Consider the following 23,097-nt stretch of genomic DNA (forward strand, 5'->3'; position numbering starts at 1 on the left):
AGTCTGATTAATGCCTTATAAATTATTAACTGTACATCCATGTTTTTATATTCTAGGTCATATAATTTTATAGAATTCTTCTGGTTCAGTTGAGTTTGAGTCTTAATATTCAGAATGCCTTATGAGGTCTTTCATAGCCTGGTCAACTGGAAGAAAATTCTTGAATGGTTGTGTATTCAATCCCACGTGTCATTCTCACTTGTCATTTTGCACAAACTGTGTGTGTAGGCTGGATATTGGACGGAAGTTTCCATTGAAAAGGCTCCAGAATGCCATATACTTCCAGAGCTTGTGGTTAAGCCCTTGTATTATTCATTTTAAATGGAATATATCTCGCCATCAGAACTTTGCAGTAATGTGGGTTGAAGATGGGGATTAATGCCTCTTCTGGGCTATGTATTTCAGGCTACAAATCGGAGAAAATATTCTTTCCACTGATTCAAGCCTGGTCCAGTAGCAGTTGTTAATTTTCTTGTATCTGCTGTGCACTTTGCTAAGTAGACAACTTTTTATATGGATATCACTACATTCTGCGTTTTCAGTTCCTAAATGCACTTTTCTTTGTAAAATGTTTTTTTATGTTCATAATACTATACTGTACTCTACGAACAACGGGTACAGCAAGTCTACCTCATTAGTGATCTGTTTGTTGTTCAGAGTTCCCAGCTGGGGAATCAAAGAAACTGGCGCACAGCTGGGTGGAGGAAAAGCCGGCGGACGGGCCGGTGAAGGTTCTGAGGAGGGGACCTGGGTGCAGAACATGCTGCTGGCTGCTACTCGAAGACATGGTGCATGAAAGCAGCATGCAGTGTAACTGTGAGTGACTGCCTTGGATGTTTGTCAAGCGATTGCAAGATCCTGTCGGACATTGATAATGTGAGATCCGCAGGCCTGTTTCCATTGTTTAGCAGTGAGGCAGGTGAGGAGGCAGCAGCGTGGCCTCCGTTGTAACGAGGACAAGGCCTCAAGCGGACTTGTCTGCTGTTGCAGTCCAGGTGAGGCGACGCTCAAGGTGTCTTTGAGGTGTTTACCACCTTGTCTGTGCTCAAATGGGAATTGGCATCTCCCATCCATGCTGCCTCCGGTGTTCGACAGGCGGAAGGACAGGCTGGATTGCTGGGATCTGTAACATCAATTTGCATGTTGCTCAGGGACTTGAACTATACATGTGTTTTCTTGTGTAACAGTGTGTGTGTGTGTGTGTGTGTGTGTGTGTGTGTGTGCGCTTTTTTTTCTCTCTCATTATTTTGAATGCATGTTAAGCACCTGGGCCCCAGAGGAACACTGTCTCTGCCAACTGTATCCATGTGTAGTCTGAATGATAATTAAACAATTTGATTTAATTTCAGCTTGGCCTTCAGCTGTATTCTGCTTCACTTCTATGAGCCTCCAAGATATTTCTGCTTATCTTTCTGTTTCTTGATTAAATAGTGCAAAATAACAGAAATTTTTAAAAAAAAGTAGTGCGATAGTAGTGTTCATTTAGAAAACAGATTGCGGAGGGGATAAAGCTGTTCCTGAATCACTGAGTGTGTGCCTTCAGGCTCCTGTACCTCCTCTCTGATGATAAAAGTGTGAAGAGGGCATGTCCTGGGTGGTGGGGATCCTTAATGATGGACGCTGCCTTCCTAAGGCACTACTCCTTGAAGATGTCTTGGATACAATGGAAACTGGTGGTTTGATAGAGCTGACTAATTTTACAAGTTATTGTGCAGTGGCCCCCCCCCCCCATACCCTGTGGTGATGCAGCCAGTCAGAATGCTCTCAACGGTGTATATATATAGAAGTTTTTAGTGTCTGAGTTGACAAATCAAACCTCCTCAAACTCCTATTGAAATATAGCTGCTGTCTTGCCTTCTTTCTAGATGCATCAATTTGTTGCATCCAGGTTAGGTCCTCAGAGATATTGACACCCAGGAACTTGAAGTTGCTCATTCTTTCCACCTCTGATCCCTCTATGATGATTGATTTGTATTCCCTTGTCTTAACCTTCCTGATGTCCACAGTCAGTATTTTGGTCTTGCTGACATTGATTGCAAGTTGCTGCTGTGATACCGCTCTACTAACTGGTATATCTGGCTCCGGTACACCGTTTCGTCACCAACTGAAATTCTGCCAACAGTGACTGTATCATCAGCAAATTTATAGATGGCATTTGAACTGTACCTACCCACACAGTCATGGGTGTAGAGAGAGTAGAGCAGTGGGCTAAGCACACATCCCTGAGTTGGTTGTCAGCAAGATGGTGATGTTAGATCCAATCCTCACAGATTGTGATCTGCTGGTTAGGATATCAAAGGATCCTGTTGCAGAGGGAGGTACAGAGTCCTAGGGTCTGTAGCTTTTCAATCAGGACGTTAGGATTGATGGTGTTAAATGCTGAGCTGTAGTCAATAAACAGCAGCCTGACATAGGATTTGTATTGTCCAGGTGATCCAAGGCTACGTGGATTGTGTCTGCTGTAGATCGATTGTGGCAAATTGCATTAGATGGACATTGATTCTAGCCATGAACCCCTTCTCAAATTGTCAAGTCATTAACACCTAGCCCCACTCTTCCCTCTAAACTGTGCAGTACCTGAAATGCTCCACACACACAGCCTTTGTCGCCTACAGCTCCTTTTATATAATGTTAATATCATTTTGAAATTATTAAGACAATTTAAGACTTTAACCAATCAACCACATCAAATGGCATTAATTGTCCTTAACTATGTTTTGGAAGATCAAACATCTCCTTGTAAATTCTTTCAGAAAATCTGTTTGATTACAATTGAAGCATTCCAGTCTTCAAAAGCAAAAATTTACAAGTTACAATCACAGTAATTTGGCAATGCCATTTATTGGAATATAGTGGAAGATCTGTTTGTGCTTATAAGTTCTGACATTGATTCTGTGGCTATTATTTGATTTATTTAACATGTGTGTAATCACTTGGATAATAGATTTCCCTGAAGATGAGTTAAGTGAATGGCAATCTTTTGATCCTGTTGCTATTGCAAATACTGCCAATTTTGAATTTGAAAAAAAAGATGTTGTCAAAAGCAAAAGTTACTGTTAGAAATACGATGAAAGATTGCCTCAAAAATTCACAGCAATACTCTGATTTCAAATTTGTCATTCCTGAGTAAGTTAAAACTGGTTCATTGAGACATTCACTGATATGTTGAGATATGGGCTTAGAAATGAAGAGTTTGAATCTGTCAATTCTTGTTGACATCTTGGAACATTTCAAGCTTCCGGTGCTAACTGTGAATGTGGATTCAGTCTTATGAATTCAATCGAATCAAATCCAGAAACAGACTAGAAGTGGAATATTGGATGATTTAATGACAATTAAGAAGTATCTTTCTTCTGGATGTGAAATTAATCTGGACAGTGTTTATAGGCAATTGATTTGTAGAGAGGCAAGAAGAGGTTTATCAAATATGAAAGATTTTCTTTGTACCATATCTCCTTATACCCTTCAATAAATAAAACCAAAGTTGGTGATTTTTCAGTTTTCATTCTAAGTATTTATAGTGTGCTTATTACAAAAAAAATCAAAGTAGTCAGCAGTATTAAGGGTGTGTTAGATAAAATTCCTGCTCAGAGCAATGATTGATGTGCGCAGCTGTAAAAGAAAATGGAGGAAATATTGCTCCTAGGATTTCCTTTCTAATCCTCTCTATGCTTTCTTTTGCTTCTTTTAATGCAATCATTAAATCCAAGTTTTCCCCCAATCATTTTGCCATGTGCCCTTAAATCTCACGTGGGTGGTTTAAGTTTTGTAATTTCAGTATGTTTTTCTACATTGAAGTTGCTATATAAAAGAAGATTCCATTGTTTATGGGTTGTTTTCCCTCAGAGCAGCTGCCATGAAAGAAGTAAACTGTACCCTGTCTTTGACTGTAGAGAATCAAAGATTGCGCTAGATTCACTTTCAGCTCATCAAGTAGTAGACAGTCGATGTATGTAATTAATGACAAACTGGGATTATTTTCTCGGAGATGATCTGTGCGTGTCTAAGGGGTAAATAATGTCAGTGCTTTGTAATTCTGCTTTTGCACTTTCACACTGCCAATATGGTTTCATGATTCCTTTGGAATGAACACCTTGTTAATCTCCTCTCCTACTGATCTTTAGCAAAAAAATCAGACATTTTCTGATAATACTGCTAATCCAGCTCTACGATGCATTAGACCAAAAACTGATAACAATTTTATCCAATTACTTACATCACAGCTCATTTTTAAAATGGGATTAAAATTAATATTCTTGTTGGGGTTGGAATGGATGAATGGACTGTCTCGGTGTGGTAAAGTGTCAAGCAGATTGTCCCCAACCCTGAACAAACTGTTCTTCCTTCGTCTATCATCCCCTGCCCCGGAGACTCCAGATGCTGGTTTGAGCAACCCAAACCTACTTAACTTACAAATACGGTGCACCTTATTTCTGCATTCTTCCTTTCAAGACATGGGGAAAGGAAGCCCAGAATAACCAAGCCTTCTTGTAACAACATTATCAGGAGCATCAAGACTGAAATTTACCGTTTTTACCCATGCATTATTAAACTTTTAATACTGCAAATATCATTAAAACACATAACGTCAGACCATATAAACTAATTATATTAGTGCTTCTTAATATATTATAGTAAGGAGAGCAAAAGTAGTGAAGCATTGTTCATGGATTGGTTCATTGTATAGAAGTCAGATAACTTTGAACATTTATTTTTCAATTATTCAGGATTTATTAAATATTAATGTGTCGGCAAGAGAAACTTAAAGTTTAACTTCAGCTTCACGCACGATGGTGAAAAGAAATGAGAAACAGCTAGATTTCCAGCTCAAATTATAATAATGCCCCAAATAAGAAATGAAAGTTTGTAAACTTTAAATGAAATCCTTTCACATGCATTGGAATTAATATATAAAGGTCACTTGCAAAAGCAATGAACCTGCTAAGTTCTCCTATAATTTCAAAATCAGCTAAAATATTGATCAGGTGAATAAGGATATTTACCCATTTGCTGATTTATTCAGAATTCATGCTTACTTTTCTCCATGTCATCTCTTTCCCCTGAATGAATGTTGAGGTCTTTTTTTCAGTTAAGAGTTCAGTACTCAAAGTTCAAAGTAAATCTATTTTCAAAGTACATATATGTCAAATATACTACCCTAAGATTCATTTTCTTGTGGGCATTCACAGTAGAACAAAGAAATTCAACAAAATCAATGAAAAACTGCACAAAGGCTGACAAACAACCAATGTGCAAAAGAAGTCAAATTGAGCAAATACAGAAAACCTATTGTTAATAAAAAAAAAGGAAATAACATGAATTGTACAATGAACATAGAAACCTAGAAACCCTACAGCATAACACAGGCCCTTTGGCCCACGAAGTGTGCTGAACATGTCCCTACCTTAGAAACTACTAGGCTTACCTATAGCCCTCTATTTTACCAAGCTCCATGTACCTATCCAAAAGTTTCTTAAAAGACCCTGTCGTATCCACCTCCACCACCATTGCCGGCGGCCCATTCCACACACTTAACACTCTGTGTAAAAAAAAAACTTACCCCTGACATCTCCTCTGTACCTACTCCCCAGCACCTTAAACCTATGTCCTCTCATGGCAACCATTTCAGCATTGGGGAAAAAGCCTCTGACTATCCACACAATCAATGCCTCTCATCATCTTATACACCGCTATCAGGTCACCTCTCATCCTCCATCGCTCTAAGGAGAAAAGGCTGAGTTCACTCAACCTACTCTCATAAGGCATGCTCCCCAAACCAGCCAACATCCTTGTAAATCTCCCCTGCACCCTTTCTATGGCTTTCACATCCTTCCTGTAGTGAGGTGACCAGATCTGAGCACAGTGCTCCAAGTGGGGTCTGACCAGGGTCCTATATAGCTGCAACATTACCTCTCGGCTCCTAAATTCAATTCCACTATTGTTGAAGGCCAATACACCGTAAGCCTTCTTAACCACAGAATCAACCTGCACAGTTGCTTTGAGCGTCCTGTGGACTTGGACCCCAAGATCCCTCTGATCCTCCACACTGCTAAGAATCTTATCATTAATACTACATTCTGCCATCATTTTTGACCTACCAAAATGAACCACTTCACACTTATCTGGGTTGAACTCCATCTGCCACTTCTCAGCGCAGTTTGGCATCCTATCAATGTCCCGCTGTAACCTCTGACAGCCCTCCACACTATCCACAACACCCCCAACCTTTGTGTCATCAGTAGACTTACTAACCCATCCCTCCACTGCTTGAAAGTGAGTCCATAGGATGTGTAATCAGATCAGTGTTGAGGTCAGTGAAGTTATGCACACAGGTTCAGGAGTCAGATAGTTGAAGGATAATAACTGTTCCTGAATCGGATAGTGTGGGACCTATGCCTCCTTCCTGATGATAGCAATGAGAAGAGAGCATGGCCTGGATGGTTGGGATCCTTGATGGTTACTGTTTTCTTGTGGCAGTGCTCCTTATCGATGTGCTGAATGGTGGGGATCAATAGATCTTTGAAGGAGATCAGGTGACTTCTCACATTTCCCCTCCATCGATATTGAAAAGGGCTTGGCTCTCAATGACAAGAGTCTAGATATCCTGATCTCAGAATGTGCTGGGAGCCCCACTGATAGCTTGACTTGGAATGTAAGAATGAAAATGCATTGGCAGTTTATCCTTGTAAATTTTTATTATGAATAATTTTTAATTTGATATTTAAAGACTAAAAGCTGTCCAGTTCTGATCTATTTACCTGAAGTTGTTAGGGATCTTGTTTGGATAAAGTGAGGCACTTAACAGATTTGGCTGGAACAGATTGGGTTTAGGAAGACAAACAAAAATTGTGTCTGTGGAAATGCTTTCTGTCATTGGATATGGTAGGCTCCCAGGGCTGCTGTACTTGCCACAGGTAGGATTTGTTCCCCATTTCTTTAACTCGGTCATCATCCAGTTTATCTGGGGATTGAGGATGACTGAGTCTGATGGGTCACAATTCAGATGTCTGCAGAGAATGGGAGCAAAAGTGTACCAAATATTGCCCTGATGACCACTTTCATCAGGCATTGTCATGGTCCCAATGTACATGGGCATGAAGTGCTGAGGTTCCACCCTGTTCTTGATGTTGCAGAAGATGGGTCTGGCACCACACCTGTTCTTGGCAGCTGGTCATTGCTACACCTACTTCTCCTTTATGGAAGAGTACTTTCAAGCAAATGCCTTTTGATCACAAGTCTATCAGGCAGTGGTCAGCATGGAATGTACTTCAGATACTGCAGTACAGAGAATCCATGGATTCTGTGAGTTTGTTCCCTGCACAAATGGTCCAAACCTTCTAGCAGAATGCTTCATCATCAGATCTGACTTTGCTTGGCTGGTGGTGAGACTGACCCTTCCAATAAGTCTTCTTCTACATGAGACATCACCCCTAGTGCCTGAGTGTCAGCTCTGGTGGGTAAATGACCGCAGCCCACTTCTTTGCAGACTGGATTTGCTAAAGGTGTTCAAACATATGCAAGGGTCTACGTCCTGGTTCATCCCCAGCAGCTGCATTACAGAGGACTCTCATCTACAGGCTGTTCCGAGGAACACACACACTAGAGGGTCACAAACTCAGTGAATGAGGCCATTTTTCTGCCTGAATCTTGTTTATCTTCCAGCGCAGTGAGATGTCTGTAAGGAAATGCTGTAAACTGGGACAATCCGGGCAGCAGGAGTGCATGGTGAGGAATGCACTAATGATCAGTGCAACCATTGTTAAGACTGTGGGGGAGACCAAAGTCTAGGCTCCTTCTAATGCACTTTTTGGGACTGAGTTCAGAGGGGTAGCCGCTTGAACAGTGAAAAAGGTGCATTTACTCACAGGGCCACACCAGTGGCAATGGACCTATTTTTGTTATTCTGTTGAAGAAAAATTACACTACTGATTGTAATGACCAGACATGTAAAAATAAAGGCAGCGTGGTAACGGAGCAGTTAGCATAATGCTTTACAGTGCAAAGTGTAAGATCAAGGTTCAAATCCTGTCACTGTAATGCTTCTGTATATTCTCCCATGACTGCGAGGGTTTCTCCTGGGTGCTCTGGTTTCTTCTCACATTCCAAAGACTTGTAAGTTGGGGTTAATAAGCTGTGGGCATGTTATGCTGGCACCAGAAGCAGGCAACAATTGTGGGCGGCTCACATCTGTGTTGGTCTTTGATGTAACTCAACACACTTCACTGTACGTTTTGATGTACACCCTATCCTCATTATATGCGAGGGAATCATTCCTCGCAGTCGACGCATAGTAAAATCGCATGATGTAATTAATTATTTAAATGGAGAAAATAGGGATGTGTTCCAGAGGGCTTCCTGAATAGATTTTATCTGTAATTTGTTCACATTTACATACCAAAACGACACAAAAGTAGTACCACAAGGCAACATTTGTATTATATTTCATCAATTTGAGGTAATATTTGCTGTAATAAATCATAGAAAGTTAACATACTAGGGTGTACTGTACTCACCAACAGTGGCAGGTGTGTTCGGTTTGGGTGATGAGTGGTTGTTGTGGTGTCGGGCAGCTTTACATGGATGAGGTGGATGGTTGTGGGTCGTCAGGATCATCAAGCACAGCAAGGGGTGAAGGAAGACTCACATAACTCTTAGAACTGCCAGCAGCAGGAGATGACACCGGTTTGAAGAAAGTGGTGAAGGCAGCATTTTGTTTTTCAGCATAAATCTGCTTGTAGGGAAGAAGAGTTGATGGCAGGGAATGACTGAAATGCTGACTCCATTCTAAACTTGAGTTCATGTCCAGCGCCATTTGTGCCAACTGTTCCAACTTCCACCATTCCGTCACCATTGGTAAATTCCCGGGATTTTCAAAACTGTCTGTTGCTTGCAACACCTGAGAGATAGTTCATTGTGTAATAAAAAAAATGCGCCTTGAATGTGGATCACACCTTGGTTGAGTGGTTGAATCAGCGATGTTGAGTTAGACCACAGGAAATGCACTGTTGGGTTAAGATGAATGCTGTCCGAATGTTTATAAAGTGCTGGCACATTGTCAAGCACCAAGAGAACTTTAAAGGCAAGATTCTGTTCCTGGCAGTAGCATCCCAGAGGTGTGTTACCTTCACCTGATGCCGCGCTGTTTATAATTTCCAATTTTTTTCAAGAATTGAAGCGGTTCCCTGCCGCTCGCCTGATGGCCCAGGCCACAAATTCACTGCACCGTAGGTAAAACCAGCAAAAGTTTAAGAGCGCAAGATCACCAATCCACACCTTGCCAAAACCAATGGCGGGAGTGAGATTGTGAGGCGTGGGCACCTGACTTGTATTGGCGGGAAAGCGGTGCTCCTCACATAACTGTGAATCTGCATTGTCTGAAGACTCATATAACAAGGATAGGGTGTACACCTTGCAAATAAAGCTAACCTTTAACACTTCCTTTTTGCACTGTTTCTTCCAATGTATGTTTTGTATTGTGAATAAAGTTTATTTTTAAAATAAAAAAAGGGTCTCTGCTGATAGAGGCCGGGGAGGTTTGATGTTAATATGGAGCTGAGTTAAGTGAACCATCCGATTCAGGTTTGAAAACATCATAAGGCTCACATCTTAACTATGTACATCCAGAATGCATTCAGTTACAATGGTATGAAGGTAATGCCGTCCAATTCTTTTGACTCAACTACACTGCTGGTAAATGGAGTTTCAATTGGGAATTTTGTGTGAAAGCTACAGGTCGATGTCCTGCCAAGACTTAAATAATCCAGCACCCCCTGTGCTTTGGTAGTTTAGACCTAGCAGAATTTCTGGATTATTAACATTAATTATATTGATAATCAAACATTGATCATTTTAATGTCTTCTGTACCTCTACCGTGGTGTATTTTTGGTTAAAAAATCAAGATTATAGGAAAATAAGAGTCTAAATCTGAATCATATTTAATACTATTGTAATATGTTGAGATTTTTTTTGCGGCAGCAGTACATTGTAATACATAATAAAAATATAAATTACTATATATATAATTTTAAAAATTGAATGTGTAGTGCACAATTATAAAAAATTGAAGTAGTGTGTATAGGTCCATTGTCCATTCAGAAGTAGTCATAGAGTCATAGAACACCACAGCAATGAAACAGGACCTTTGACCCATCTGCTCTGTGATGAACTATTAATCTACCAAGTTCCTTTGACCTGCACCCCAACATATCCCTCCATACCCCTACCATCCCTGTATCTATCCAAATTTCTCTCAAAGTTTGAAATTGAGCCCACATTCACCATTTGCACTGGCAGCTCATTCCACAGTTTCACTGCCCTCTAAGTGAAAAAGATCCCCCTCATATTCTCCTTAAGCATTTCACCTTTCATCCTTAACCCATGACCTCTAGTTGTAGTCTCAGCCAACCTCAGTGTAAAAGGCCTGCCTGTTTTTACCTGATTTATACCCTTTGTGTTTTTATATAACTCTATCAAGTCCTTCCTCAATTTTCTACGTTCTAGGGAATAAAGTTCTAACCTCATCAACCTTTCCTTGTAACCCAGGTCCTCCAGTGCCATCAACATTCTTGTAAATTTTTTCTGCACTCTTTCAACCTGGTTTACATTTTTCCTGTAGTTTGGTGATCAAAAACTGCACACAATACTCCAAATTAGGCTTCACCATTGTCTTATCTAATTTCAACATAACATCCTACCTCCTGTACTCAGTACATTGATTTATGAAAGCCAATGTACCAAAACTTTTCTTCACAACTTTACCTACCTGTGACACAACTTTCAAGGAATTATGGATCTGTACTCTTGGATCCCTTTTTACTAATGCCTCAGGAACTGTGGTGTGTAAAATGTGCCAACTGCCCCCGCTCGCTTCTTTTAAACTCTCTCCCTCTGCTTAATCCGGTGTCTCCTCAGGACTGTAGCATGCAAAAATGAAATCTGGTGGTGGTGGGAAAGAAGCTGTCCCTAAAAGGTTGAGTGTGTGGCTCCTGTACCTCCTGCTTGATGGTAACAATGGGAAGAGGGTGTGCCCTAAGTGATGGGGGACATTAATGACGGATTCCACCTTTTTGAGACATCACCCTTTAAAGATGCCCTCGATGCTGGGGAGGTTAGTGCCCATGATGGAGCTAGCTGAGTTTGCAACTCTTTGCAGCTTCTTCTGTGCAGTGCCACCACCGTGCCAGACAGTGGTGCAACCAGTTAGAATGCTCTCCACGGTACATCTTTAGAAATTTGCAGGAGTGTGGTGACATAGAGTACTAGGACTCCTCAAATTTCTAATCTCCTCCTAATCACAAGACCATAAAATATAGGAGCAGATTTAGGCCATTTGGCCTGTCAAGTCCACTCTGACATTTCATCATGGCTATTCCAGTTTTTCTCTCAGCCCCAATCTCCTGCCTTCTCCCAGTATCACTTCATGCCCTCACCAATCTATCAACCTCTGCCTTAAATATACATAAAGACTTGCCCTCCACAGCTGCCTGTGGTAAGGAATTCCACAGATTCACCACTCTTTGGCTAAAGAAATTCCTCCTCATCTCCATCCTAAAAGGTGCTGTGTCCTCTCCCACCACAGGAAAGATCCTCTCCACATCCACTCTATCAAGGCCTTTCACCATTCAATAGATTTCAATGAGGTCATCCCTCATTCTTCTGAATTCTAGTGAATAAAGACCCAGAGACATCAAACGCTCTCTTCACATGACATTGTTCAATCCTGGAATCATTTTCGTGAATCTCCTTTGAACCCTCTCCAGTTTCAGCACATCCTTTCTAAGATAAGGGGGCCAAAGCTGCTCACAATTCTCCAAGTGAGGTCTCATCAGTGAAACTTTTATAAAGTCTTAACATCACATCTTTGCTTTTGTACTCTAGTCCTTTTGAAATGAATGCTAACACTGTATTTCCCTTCCTCACCACAGACTGAACCTGCAAGTTAACCTCTAGGAAATCCTGCATAAGGACTCCCAAGTCCTCTTGCACCTCAGTGTTTTTTTTTAAATTTTCTTTCCATTTAGAAAATAGTCGACCCTTTTATTTCTGCGAATACATTGCATGACCATACAATTCCCAGCACTGTATTTTATCTGCTATTTCCTTGCCCATTCTCCTAATCTGTCCTAGTCCTTCTTCAGCCTCTCTGTGGGAGGTGTTAAGGTATCCAGTGCTATATTGACAACTCATTGAAAATACCAATGCAAGTTAATACCAGGCAAAATCAAACTACAATGACTAGATTATTTTAAGCTTTTAAGTGGGATGTCAAAAAATTTTAAAGATTGAAGAATTGTCACAGAAGATAAATTAAGGCCAGTGAAGATCGTTCGTAGTCATATTGAATGGCAGGACAAGTTTGCCGCTGCTTCTATTGTCTTGTGTTCACTGGGGCTCCTTTCTACCGGAGTATAAAATCATTGAACACCTTTAGTATAGTAGAAAGGTTTGATTTTCATATTATGCAAAAATATGAAGAGGAACAGGAAAGAGAACGGAAAGCATCATAGCAGATGACACCAAAGATTATGCTATGATGATACCGGAGCTGAGAAGTTATAAATATCATGAATGATTTAACTAGCTGGGCTTTTATCTCTAGAAGAGGAAGGGTGGCTCGCAAGAATTTTTTTCAGATTATGGAATCATTTGATGGGACCTAGAGAAGACGTTTGAATTGTGAAGTATGCCAAAACTGAGCATCATAAATATATTACGTTCACCAATTAATCCAATGGCATTATTCCTTACCAAAACAGTGTAGATCCTACTTCTACAGAGTAGTTGAAAGATGATGTATTGATACAATTAAGAAGAGGGTGAAGGGAATTAAAGATTTAAAGGATTAGGTGAAGAAGTGAAAGAAGCTTTGTGTGGATCAGATGACCTATTTCTGTCTTGTGTGCATCTTTTTGTGAAGCTTCTGCTGAAAATTAATGCACACGATGAAGTCAGAAAATCTGAAAGAAGTGGGGTTGTAGTCTGTTTATTTCTGACTTACTCTCCAATGTAAACAACATAATCAAATTAATCCTGGTAGGCTTAACTTGGATGAGAAAAAACAGAAGGTGCTGGATATGTTCAACAAGTCAAACAGGACATCTAGAGTGATAAACAGAAAGAACAATTCATGTCAATGATATTTCATCAGAATTTGATTTGGATTCTACCAGTGGATATGGATCCCAGAATTTCTTTTTGCTATATCACCTTTTTAAGTAAGGCAAAATTGGATTTCAGCCAGGAATCCAATTTTACCTTATTTAAAATTGTGATATAGCAAAAAATAATTCTGGGATAAAAGTGCTACGTCACCTTTGAACTGGAATGTAATGAACAATTGCCCTGATGCAAGTTTGAAGTTAAATGGTAAGATGTTGTATTTTGTTAAAACAAGGTTGCCTGCTGCTCTAATCACGTGTGATATGTTGGCAAACTTACAACTGACATTTCTTTTGCAAGCAATTTAAGCTTGACAGATATCTGTAATAACAATTATCAATGCTGTGGTTGCAGAATGATATCAATGGAGCTATTTGCCTTTTTGTAATAAACATTTCTCATGTTATCGGTGAAATGAAAACTAAAAGCCACCTCTTGAAAAAAGGTTGTCCCAGCAAAACTCATTTTAAAAAAAGAACTTGACTCAATATTTAAATTGTTGTGAGTAAAAGTCAGGCATACAGGGTAGAGCGCCCTCTACTGCTTGTGAGATGTCTCTGCATTAGCATTCCAGAACAGTATAGAATTTGGACACTGCATTTTGGAGCTGGGTTGTTTATTTTCAACCTGTCTTCAGAACAATTCTGTTAACCCGGCCTGACTAATTTGATTGAATTTTTCCAGAGTTAACAAATAGTTATTAATGAGGACAATACAGTTGACGCAGTCGATATGAATTTCAGCAAAACCTTTAACCAGACCCACTTGGAAAACTGGTCCAAAAGGTCAGAGCCCAGTGGATCCAAGACAAGTTGGCAAACTCAATCCAAAATTGACTGGGTCACAGGAGATTAATGGTGGGGAATTGCTTTTCTAAGTCCATGACTAATTGTGTACCACAGGGATTGGTGCTATTGATATTCATCATAGTTTTATATATGAATGTTCCCAACCTAGGGACCACGGAACACATGTCTAACAGTATTGGTTAATGACATAAAAACAGATGGGAACCCTGATTAGGAGGTATGGTTTATACATCTGCTGATGGCATAAAAATTGGTAATATTGAAATGAGAGAGTAATCTTAGATTTCGAGATGGTTTTTGCATTAGTAAAATGGGCAAATCAATGTCAGATGGATTTTAATTCTTCTGATGATTGCAAGATGAGCACTTTGGAAGAACCAATGTCAAAACATGTATGATGAATGGTCGAGCCTAAGGGAGAATTGAGAAAGAGTTATTGATGTTGTACAAGGATCCCTGATAGTATTATCCCAGGTAGATGAGATGGTGACAAGACATGTGGGATACCTGCTCACAGTAACTGGAACATTAAATATAAGAGGATATGGTAGAACTTAATAAAATTCTTTGTAGGCCTCAGCTGGAGTACGGTATACAATCATAACGGCACACTTTAGGAAGGACATAATTGATACAAAAGAGATTCACCAGGATGGTGTAGGGGATGGACTATCTTAGTTTTGAAATATTGTTTTTTCCTTATAATGGAGGATGCTGAGGGGAGACCAGATAGATGTATTCACAATTATGGATCAGTGATGTGGTAAATAATAAAAATGTATAGTTGAGATATTAAGCTGAAGGTGTAGGTTTAGGCAAACGAGTAGGTTTGGAGAAGATCTGAGGAAGAATTCTTTTCTTCCACAGGTCATAGGAGAGTGACAGTGTGGCATTGTTTTTATAAGTCTGTCTAATCATGTAGGTTGAGGTTGGGACTTCTACTGCAATTAAGAAGCATTGAAGACAAGAAATTATATCACCAGTGCCTTGTATAGAGCATTATAGAACAAGTGCTGGTAAATGGAATTATTATTGTTAGGCACTTCATGGTCAGCATCGATCTAATGGACAAAAGGGCCTGTTTCTGTGATAAATCTGTGGCTCTACACCTAACGGAAATAAATGTGAGGCTGAACATCAGCACAGTAAATTAGCTCCCACCCCCTTTCTCGACAATTCTATCTACTTTAAAGAATTTTGCACAATATTTTATAATTTGTATCCTCACCATCTAGTTGTCATTTATTGTACTTTTTGTGGTGAACAACTTTTAATTGCAGTCCTGGTGAAGATCCTTCCATGTTGATATTGGGTAGCGAATTACATCCACCCCCTGACAATGGAAGAATGGCAATACATTTCCTAGTCAGGATGTTGTGAAGGTGCCTGCAGTATTGATGTTCCCATGTGTTCAGGACCTTTGTCCTTCCTGGGTGTGGGAGATGCTAAGTGAGAAACTGCAACACTTTTTATTGATAGTACTCACTGTACTAATGTGAAGGGAGTGAATATGTAGTGGGTTGATTTGACTAGGACAGTGATAAGAGGCATAGATCGAGTGGATACTGTCAGAAGTAAGATATTTACACAGGGAGTGGTAGATGCACGGAATGCCCTGTCAAGGGTGGTGGTAAAAACAGGTATATTAGAGACGTTTAAGAAACCCTTAGATAGGCACTTGGACGATTGGAAAATAGTGGACTATGAAAAAGCAAAGGTTAGATTGATCTTGGCGTAGGTTAATAGGTCTGCACAACATTGTGTGCTGAAGAGCCTGTACTGTGCTGTAGTGTTTCATGTTGTAGAATGCTGTTGGAACTGTATGCATCCAAGAGAAAGTGGATTGTTCACTGTACCACTGACTGGACTGGGTTAATAACGTGGCTTTGTGGTGTTAGGAGATGAGTCACATGCCAAGAAATCCAGCCTGTGATCAGCTGGTGTGTTGAGGGATGTTTAGCACATAAAAGCATTTTTATGTACATTTATTTTGTTATCTTTTATTTTACTTTTTAAAAACATATTTGAACAGTTTTCAAACCTTTTGTTTAATGCATTCTTTTCAGAAAATGCACTCAGTGGCTACTTTATTAGGTACTCCCGTACACCTGCTCGTTAATGCAACTCAATGCATAAAAGTATGCAGGCATGGTCAGGAGATTCAGTTGTTGTTCTGACCAAACATCAGAGTGGGGAAGAAATTGATCTTGTGACTTTGGCTGTGGTGCCAGACATAGTGGTCGAGTTTCTCAGAAACTTCTGACCTCATGGAATTTTCATGCACAACACTCTCCAGGGTTTACAGAGAAGGCATTCAGTGAGTGGCAGTTCTGTGGGAGTAACTGCCCTGTTAATTTGCGAGGTCTTCAGTGGACAGAAACAGTCTGCAACGGATAGTCAAAACTACTGGATGCATCACCAGCACCAGCCTACCTGCTATCAAGGATGTAGATACAGAAGGGTGCCAGTGAAAGGTCAGTAACATCATAAAGGATCCCATCCACCCTGTTCATAGATTGTTTGTCCCACTCCCATCAGGAAGGAGGCTACAAAGCATCCACACCACAAACATCAGACTCAAAAACAGTCACTTTCCCAAAGCTGCAAGCCTGATCAACATCTTCACCCACTAACCCACTGCTCCACAAGCCCCACCACCAATCCTGTACCACTTCCTGTCTGAGTTACCTTATATATAGACACTCCTGTGCTTAGCGTCACTTTATAGACGTACAACCAATCCATGGATATAATCGATCTTCTTTATTTATATGTATTTTTTATTATTATTGTGTTCATTATCTTATTGTGTTCTTTTTGTGCTACATCGAATCCAGAGTAACAATTATTTCATTCTCTTTCACACGTTTGTGTACTGGAAATGACATTAAACAATCTTGACTCCCGAGAATGGCTAGACTAGTTCAAGTTGACAGGAGGCCAACAGAAACTCAATCAGCCATCCTACAGTGGTGTGTACGAGAGAATCTCTGCATGCACAACACATCGAACTTTGGAGTGGATGAGCTGCAGAAGCAGAAGACCACAACCATACAGCAAAGCACTGAATGGCCACTTTATAAAGTACCTCCTCTATCTAATAAAGTGGCCACTGAGTGTGGTTTCAAGAGTTTCGACGCCAAGCCGTGAGAGGCCATCAGGGCATTTTGTATCTGTAGGATTTTGTTGTTGGGGGACTGGGTGTTAATGCCAAAGAGACTTGATTAAACTCTGCTGCTGGAGATGATCACTAGCTGGTGTTTTTGTTGTATGAGTGCTAACAATCCATGGATGAATGCTGACTACATTGTCCTGCGTGGCAGTTATCAGCAGAGTTTTGCTGATGAGTTGTGAATGGAAGACGGGGACATCACACTCTGAAAGGACTGGATCAAGAACAAGCTGAGTAGCTTCCTGCATTTTCTGGGAGGGGAGCAGTGGTGTAACCCACAGAACCAATACCTCACAGTCTCAGGAAACTTGGATTCAATCCTCACCTTGAGCGCTGACTGTGCAGGATTGGCGCTTTCTCCCCGTTTCCTTCCGGTGCTCCTGTTACATCTCATGCCTCAACTGGCCATTATAAGTTGTCCCTCGTGTGTGGGTGAGAGGTAGATTCTGTGGGTGCTGATATGGGGAGAATTAAATATGGGAATAGAATAGTATCCATCTAAATTGGTAAACGCAAAATACTCTGCAGGTGCTGGGGTCAAAGCAACAAGCACAACACGCTGGAGGAACTCAGCAGGTCGGGCAGCATCCATTGGAAATGAACAGTCAACGTTTCGGGCCGAGACCCTTCGTCAGGACTGAAGAGGGAGGGGGCAAGGGCCCTGTAAAGAAGGTAGGGGGAGTGTGGGAAAGAGAGGGCTGGTAGGTGCCAGGTGAATAACCAGTAAGGGGAGAGATCATGGGGTGGGGGAGGGGATAGACAGTAAAGGTGAAGAAGGAATGTAAGGGGAAAGCGCTATGGGTAATACGAGGAGACGGAACCATGAGAGAGGTGATAGGCAGCTGGAGGAGGAGGCAGAGTGAAACTAGGATGGGGGAAGGGAGGGGGAGGAAATTACTGGAAGTTAGAGAATTCAGTGTTCATGCCGGACGCAGATTGGGGGACCACTTTGTCAAGCACCTCCGCTTCGTCAGCCACAACAGACAGGATCTCCCGGTTGCCACCCACTTCAACTCTGCTTCACATTCCCACTTGGATATGTCCATACATGGCCTCCTCTATGGCCTTGATGAGGCCAAACCCAGGTTGGAGGAGCAACACCTCATATACTGTCTGGGTAGTCTCCAGCCCCTTGGCATGAACATTGAATTCTCCACCTTCCGGTAATTCCCCCTCCCTCCCTTCCCCCATCCTAGTTTCACTCTGCCTCCTCCTCCAGCTGCCTATCACCTCTCTCCTGATTCTGCTTTCTACTACACAGTGCTTTCGCCTTACACTCCTTCTTCTCCTTTCGTGCCTAACCCCTCCCGGCTTCCGCTCAGCCACCCCTTGATATTTCCCCTTTCTGGTTTCTCACCTGGCACCTACCAGCCTTCTCCTTCCCTCCCTCCCCCCACCTTCTTTATGGGGCCCCTGCCCCCTCCCTCTTCAGTCCTGACGAAGGGTCTCGGCCCGAAACGTTGACTGCTCGTTTCCACGGATGCTGCCCGACCTGCTGAGTTCCTCCAGCGAGTTGTCCATCTAAATTGGTGTTTGGTGTCTATTGTAGACTCAAAGAGCCAAATAGCATGTTTCTATGCGGTATGATTCTGTGACACATTCACCTTTCACATCGTTGTGGGATTGAATGGCCACTGATCTTGATGATGGCTCACTAGATTGCTCATCTTTCTCTATGGAACTGTTAGTAAACATAAAGAATGTTCTATGCCATCAGGACTGATGAGCAATTCCCTCGTGGAAGAATTTTAATTTATAAAAATTTTGCTGAGGAAGCTGTCAAATTAATTTTCATGACCATCAGAGAGTGACGTAGGAAGAATTAAAGCTCAATATGTCTCCAGTAACTTCACTTGTCATCGTGCAGCATTTCAAGTTTTTAAACTGGTACCCAAGGCCGGAGAAAACCTGAAGTTCATTTTAATTCCCAGTTCTGCCCTTACTGCATTGTCGCAACCAGCAACTACGGACCTTGTGAAGGAGCAGGTCACGTCTGACATGAACTTGTACGTTTCCCCTTTTAGCTGCACTTCTGCAGATGTCAGAAGCTGCTGTCAGTTCCACAGAGAACTGAGGACTAAAGCTAACAATTTTGCATTACAGCTTCGTACAACTCCATACATATTTTAACACCATGGTTGCCGTGACTGGGTCATTTTATCACTAAATGCCAAAGGTTTCAGTGTAGTGTGTTCCTGCTGTTATGTAGGGCACTAAATCAGAGTCTAATGAATGATTAGGTGTTGTGCTACAGGGTGGAGTGTCTATAAATTTAGTTTTGCGTGCAAGAGGCTCCTACAGGGATTGCCGGACTCAAAGCAGTAAAACATCCCAGGTGTCTCACTGTTTCAATTTGTGTGTGAGATTAAATACTAAGTATAGATTAAATGGCAAGAATTCTGCACATTTGAGGCATTATCTTACGAATGTTTATTTTGGTTATGCTGTAGTGCGTATCTTTCTCAAATGGCCCACTGCAGCCAAATGTCATATGCAGATAACTGCTTACATCGAAATGGGCAGAGTGTCAAGGGTCTTGTATGAAGAGTTTGCTATTAATATCAGGTAATGAACTTAATCTGTGGGAAACATTATCCTCTTATCTGTTTTCACTGCGGTTGGATTGAGAGCCATTGCTTTCCACTCGTTTTTAACCAGAAACAAAACTAGTGAGTTTCACTTTCTTTATTGGTTTCATTTCCTAGTTTCACGCAACATCCAGAATAAAGCTCCTGGAAGTCCTAGCCAGTAACCTGCCTCCGTGCAGGAATTGAGCAATTAAATAAAAGTCCATAAATCAATGCACAGCAACACAGTGCAATGCTGCACAGTTCCTGAAAACAACCCTGTTGCAATTAGCATGAGCTCTCTCCCTGTTTACTCTGGTGCCAGGATATCTGGATGCTGGTCTCTGAGGTCGGATGGGAGGTAAGCATTTCTTTCATTTAAGTTGCATTTTGTTTTATTTTGAGAGTGCAATTGTGCCCAGTGGCCCTGCCTGCACCAGCAATTTACTCGTGCTAGCTTGTAATTTTAATTAAAAATTAAAAGAAGTGTGTTTCCACTGGGTCTTCAGGTCAGTCAGAAAAGTCTTATACTCACTCTACTGAAGGGGAGTGGGTGGGACAGAGATGGCTGATGCAAGCATGGGGCCAGTGTACAGTAATTAGATTCCGACTGGAAAACAAAATTATCTAAAGCATGACTAGTATTATGATATGGTTACAGAGTGACAGCTGAAACATTGATGAGCTTCTGCATGTTCTTGAGTCAGTGAGGAATTGAGGAGCAGCTGACAGTGTTGGGAAGCAAGAATGGCATCAAAACAATGTTATATTTGTTACCTGATTCCACAGTCTTGATTCAGATACCGTGGTAGAAATTAAATTCAGTGTACACGAGCTCTTGCAGATTGGTTTTTGAACTGAGATCCTTGGTGGTGGAGAAATCGGTGTTGCTGGTCTGAATCAATCACTTTTCTTGGGGTTTCAGTGCTTGGACCGACCGTCTTGCTTCCTGCAGTTAGGTACTGAGATGATTGCAGCACCTCAGAACCAGGTTTATTATCACTGAGCATATGCCAAGAAATTTGTTGTTTTGTAGTACAGTGCAATACACAACATAGAATAAGTTATAATAAGAAATGTATATATTCAAAAAAACGAAAAGGGTAAAATAGTGAGGTAGTATTCATAGTTTCATTATCTGTTCAGCAGTTTAATGGTGAAATGGAAGAAGCTGTTCAAGAAATGCTCGGTGTGGATCTTCTAGCCCTTGTACATCCTCTCTGAGGAGAGGGCATGGAAGTGGGAGTCCTTGATGATAGGTATCACCTCTTGGAGGCATCGCCTTTTTGAAGATGTTCTTGATGGCGGGAAACTAGAGCCCCTGATGGAGCGGGCTGAGTTTACAAATGTCTGCATCTTTTCCCCATCGTGTTCAGTGGCCCCTCCGTACCAGACGGTGATACAACCAGTTAGAATGCTCTTCATAGTACACCTGCTTTTTTTAAAAAAAAGTACTTTTACAGATCTACATTTCTGAAGGACTTTGGACACTGTTGAAGTTGAATCATTGGGTTAATCCTAAATTGACATTCCTGATAGTTAATGATTGTTAAGTGACCTCCAATGCTGAAGAAACAGTGATAAATATTATGTAAGAATGACATGTGATTTAGTAAGGAGCATTCCGCAGCTGGCCGAAGAACTCCATGTACCCGAAGAACTTATTTTCTAGTGGTTAGGGTCCTGGGTTTGGGAATAGTTTAGGTACGCAAGTGTTGCATTTAGTATGAGTTACGGTGCAGATTATTCCTCTACAGTAGACTTGTAGGTGGTGGAAGGCTTGGGATGTCAGGACGTGATTTACTCATCACAGTTCAGTTGAGTTAATGGAGAATGATGTTAATACCACAGGGTGCCAAGAGTTGGGGATGGACTGTTTTATCGGAGATGGTGATTGACTGGTATTTGTGCGATGTGAATATTACTTGTTGCTTAATGTTGTCTGGGTGTCATTGCACGTGGATGTGGGTCTCTTACTGGGGAGTTGCTGGGGGCATAGCAGTTTACAACATTTAACAGCGAGTAGGATGACAGACCGAAGTATAATTCATGCAGTTAAACTGATAATTCTTAATTGGGTGAGCATACGTGTGTGGATTGTGAGCAACAAAAGGAAAGGCATTGCTGATATAAAGTAAATGGGTGAGGTGGTGAAACGTAACATGGGGAAAGTTATGAAATCATCCACTTAATGTCAAGGTCAGTGATTTGTGCCTCACCACAAATTCAGCTCTTTTCTCTATTTTGGGTCAAGGCTGTGCTGAGCAATGCTGTCAAAATCCAAACTTGGAGTACAGGTTGTTTGTTCAGCAGATGGTAGGTGATAACATTGTTGGCAACACTTTACATCACTTCTCTGATGATGCAATGTAATTAGTAGAAATGCATTTATCCTGCTTTTTTTTTGGAGAGGACACACCTGGGCAATGTTACACATGGTAGTTGTCGAGGGCGTGCTTGACTGGTGCAGTTTGACGAGAAATACAGCTGAATCTAGAACGTCAATCTCCAATACCTCTGCTGAGATGCCAGTTAATCCCATGTTCTTTGCTGTGTCTGTGCTGTCAGCCATTTTGTGAGTGAATCAAATTAGTTGAAGGCGGTTTCTGCTTTGATTTCGAGGAAGTCAAATTGGTTAGAAGATTGAACAGTACATCACAATATGGATTAATCCACTATGCTGTGCCACTGATATAAATCTAATCCGTGATCCACCTATCGCTTACCTCATACACAACCCACAATCCTCTACTTCTTTTACATATATTTACATGTCTAAGAGTCTTTTAATGTCCCATTGTATCAGCCTCTGCCACCACACCCACCAGTATGTTCCAGGCACTTAACACACTTTCGTTAAAATCCCTCTGACATCTCCCTCACCATCTCCTCCTCTCACCTTCAACAGACAGTTCCTGAAAAAGGTCATTGTTGCCTTGAGGGAAAAAAGGTGTGATGCACCATCAATAACTCACTCTGAGACGTAAGGCGAGATATCGGCTTTTATTGACTGGAAGAAGGAACAAGCAGTGAGTGACCACCATACTACATCCTGGAGACTGAGGGGCCGGGCTCAGGCCTTGATCGCCTTTATACCAGGGTCTGTGGGAGGAGCCACAGGAGCAGTCAGCAGGGGGCGTGTCCAGACAGGTATATGTAGTTCACCACAAGGTACAAGCTGCTCACTCTGCCAGTGCCCCTCATAGTTTTACACCTCTATCAAGTCACCAATCCTCATTCATAGAGAAAAACACAAGCTCGCTCAAGCTTTCCTCAGTGGCCCCCTTCACTGAGCTGGGGATATTCTTGGAACCTCCTCTTCCTATTAGATATAGGATATAGGATTAGATATATTAGATATACCCACTCATTTGCAAGTGGGCCTGTGGC

At 41.3% G+C, this 23,097-nt stretch overlaps 1 protein-coding gene across 3 annotated transcripts in view; it reads left to right on the forward strand.

Moving 5' to 3' along the window:
• The window catches only part of LOC132399825 (uridine-cytidine kinase-like 1), a 135,496-nt gene that overhangs the window by 23,334 nt on the left and 89,065 nt on the right, over positions 1-23,097 (forward strand). The window contains exon 1 of one of the 3 annotated variants that reach the window (XM_059980624.1): positions 19,884-20,068. The exons of 1 other annotated variant lie outside the window; for it this stretch is intronic. In XM_059980624.1, coding sequence (XP_059836607.1) covers positions 19,941-20,068 — 128 coding nt within the window. In that variant the 5' untranslated portion in view covers positions 19,884-19,940. Of the gene's footprint in view, positions 1-19,883; positions 20,069-23,097 lie in introns of those variants that run through there. One more of the 3 variants, XM_059980625.1, reaches the window with a different exon arrangement.

The sequence above is a fragment of the Hypanus sabinus genome, chromosome 9 (genome assembly GCF_030144855.1).
Source record: "Hypanus sabinus isolate sHypSab1 chromosome 9, sHypSab1.hap1, whole genome shotgun sequence".
In the NCBI taxonomy this organism is placed as follows: domain Eukaryota; kingdom Metazoa; phylum Chordata; class Chondrichthyes; order Myliobatiformes; family Dasyatidae; genus Hypanus; species Hypanus sabinus.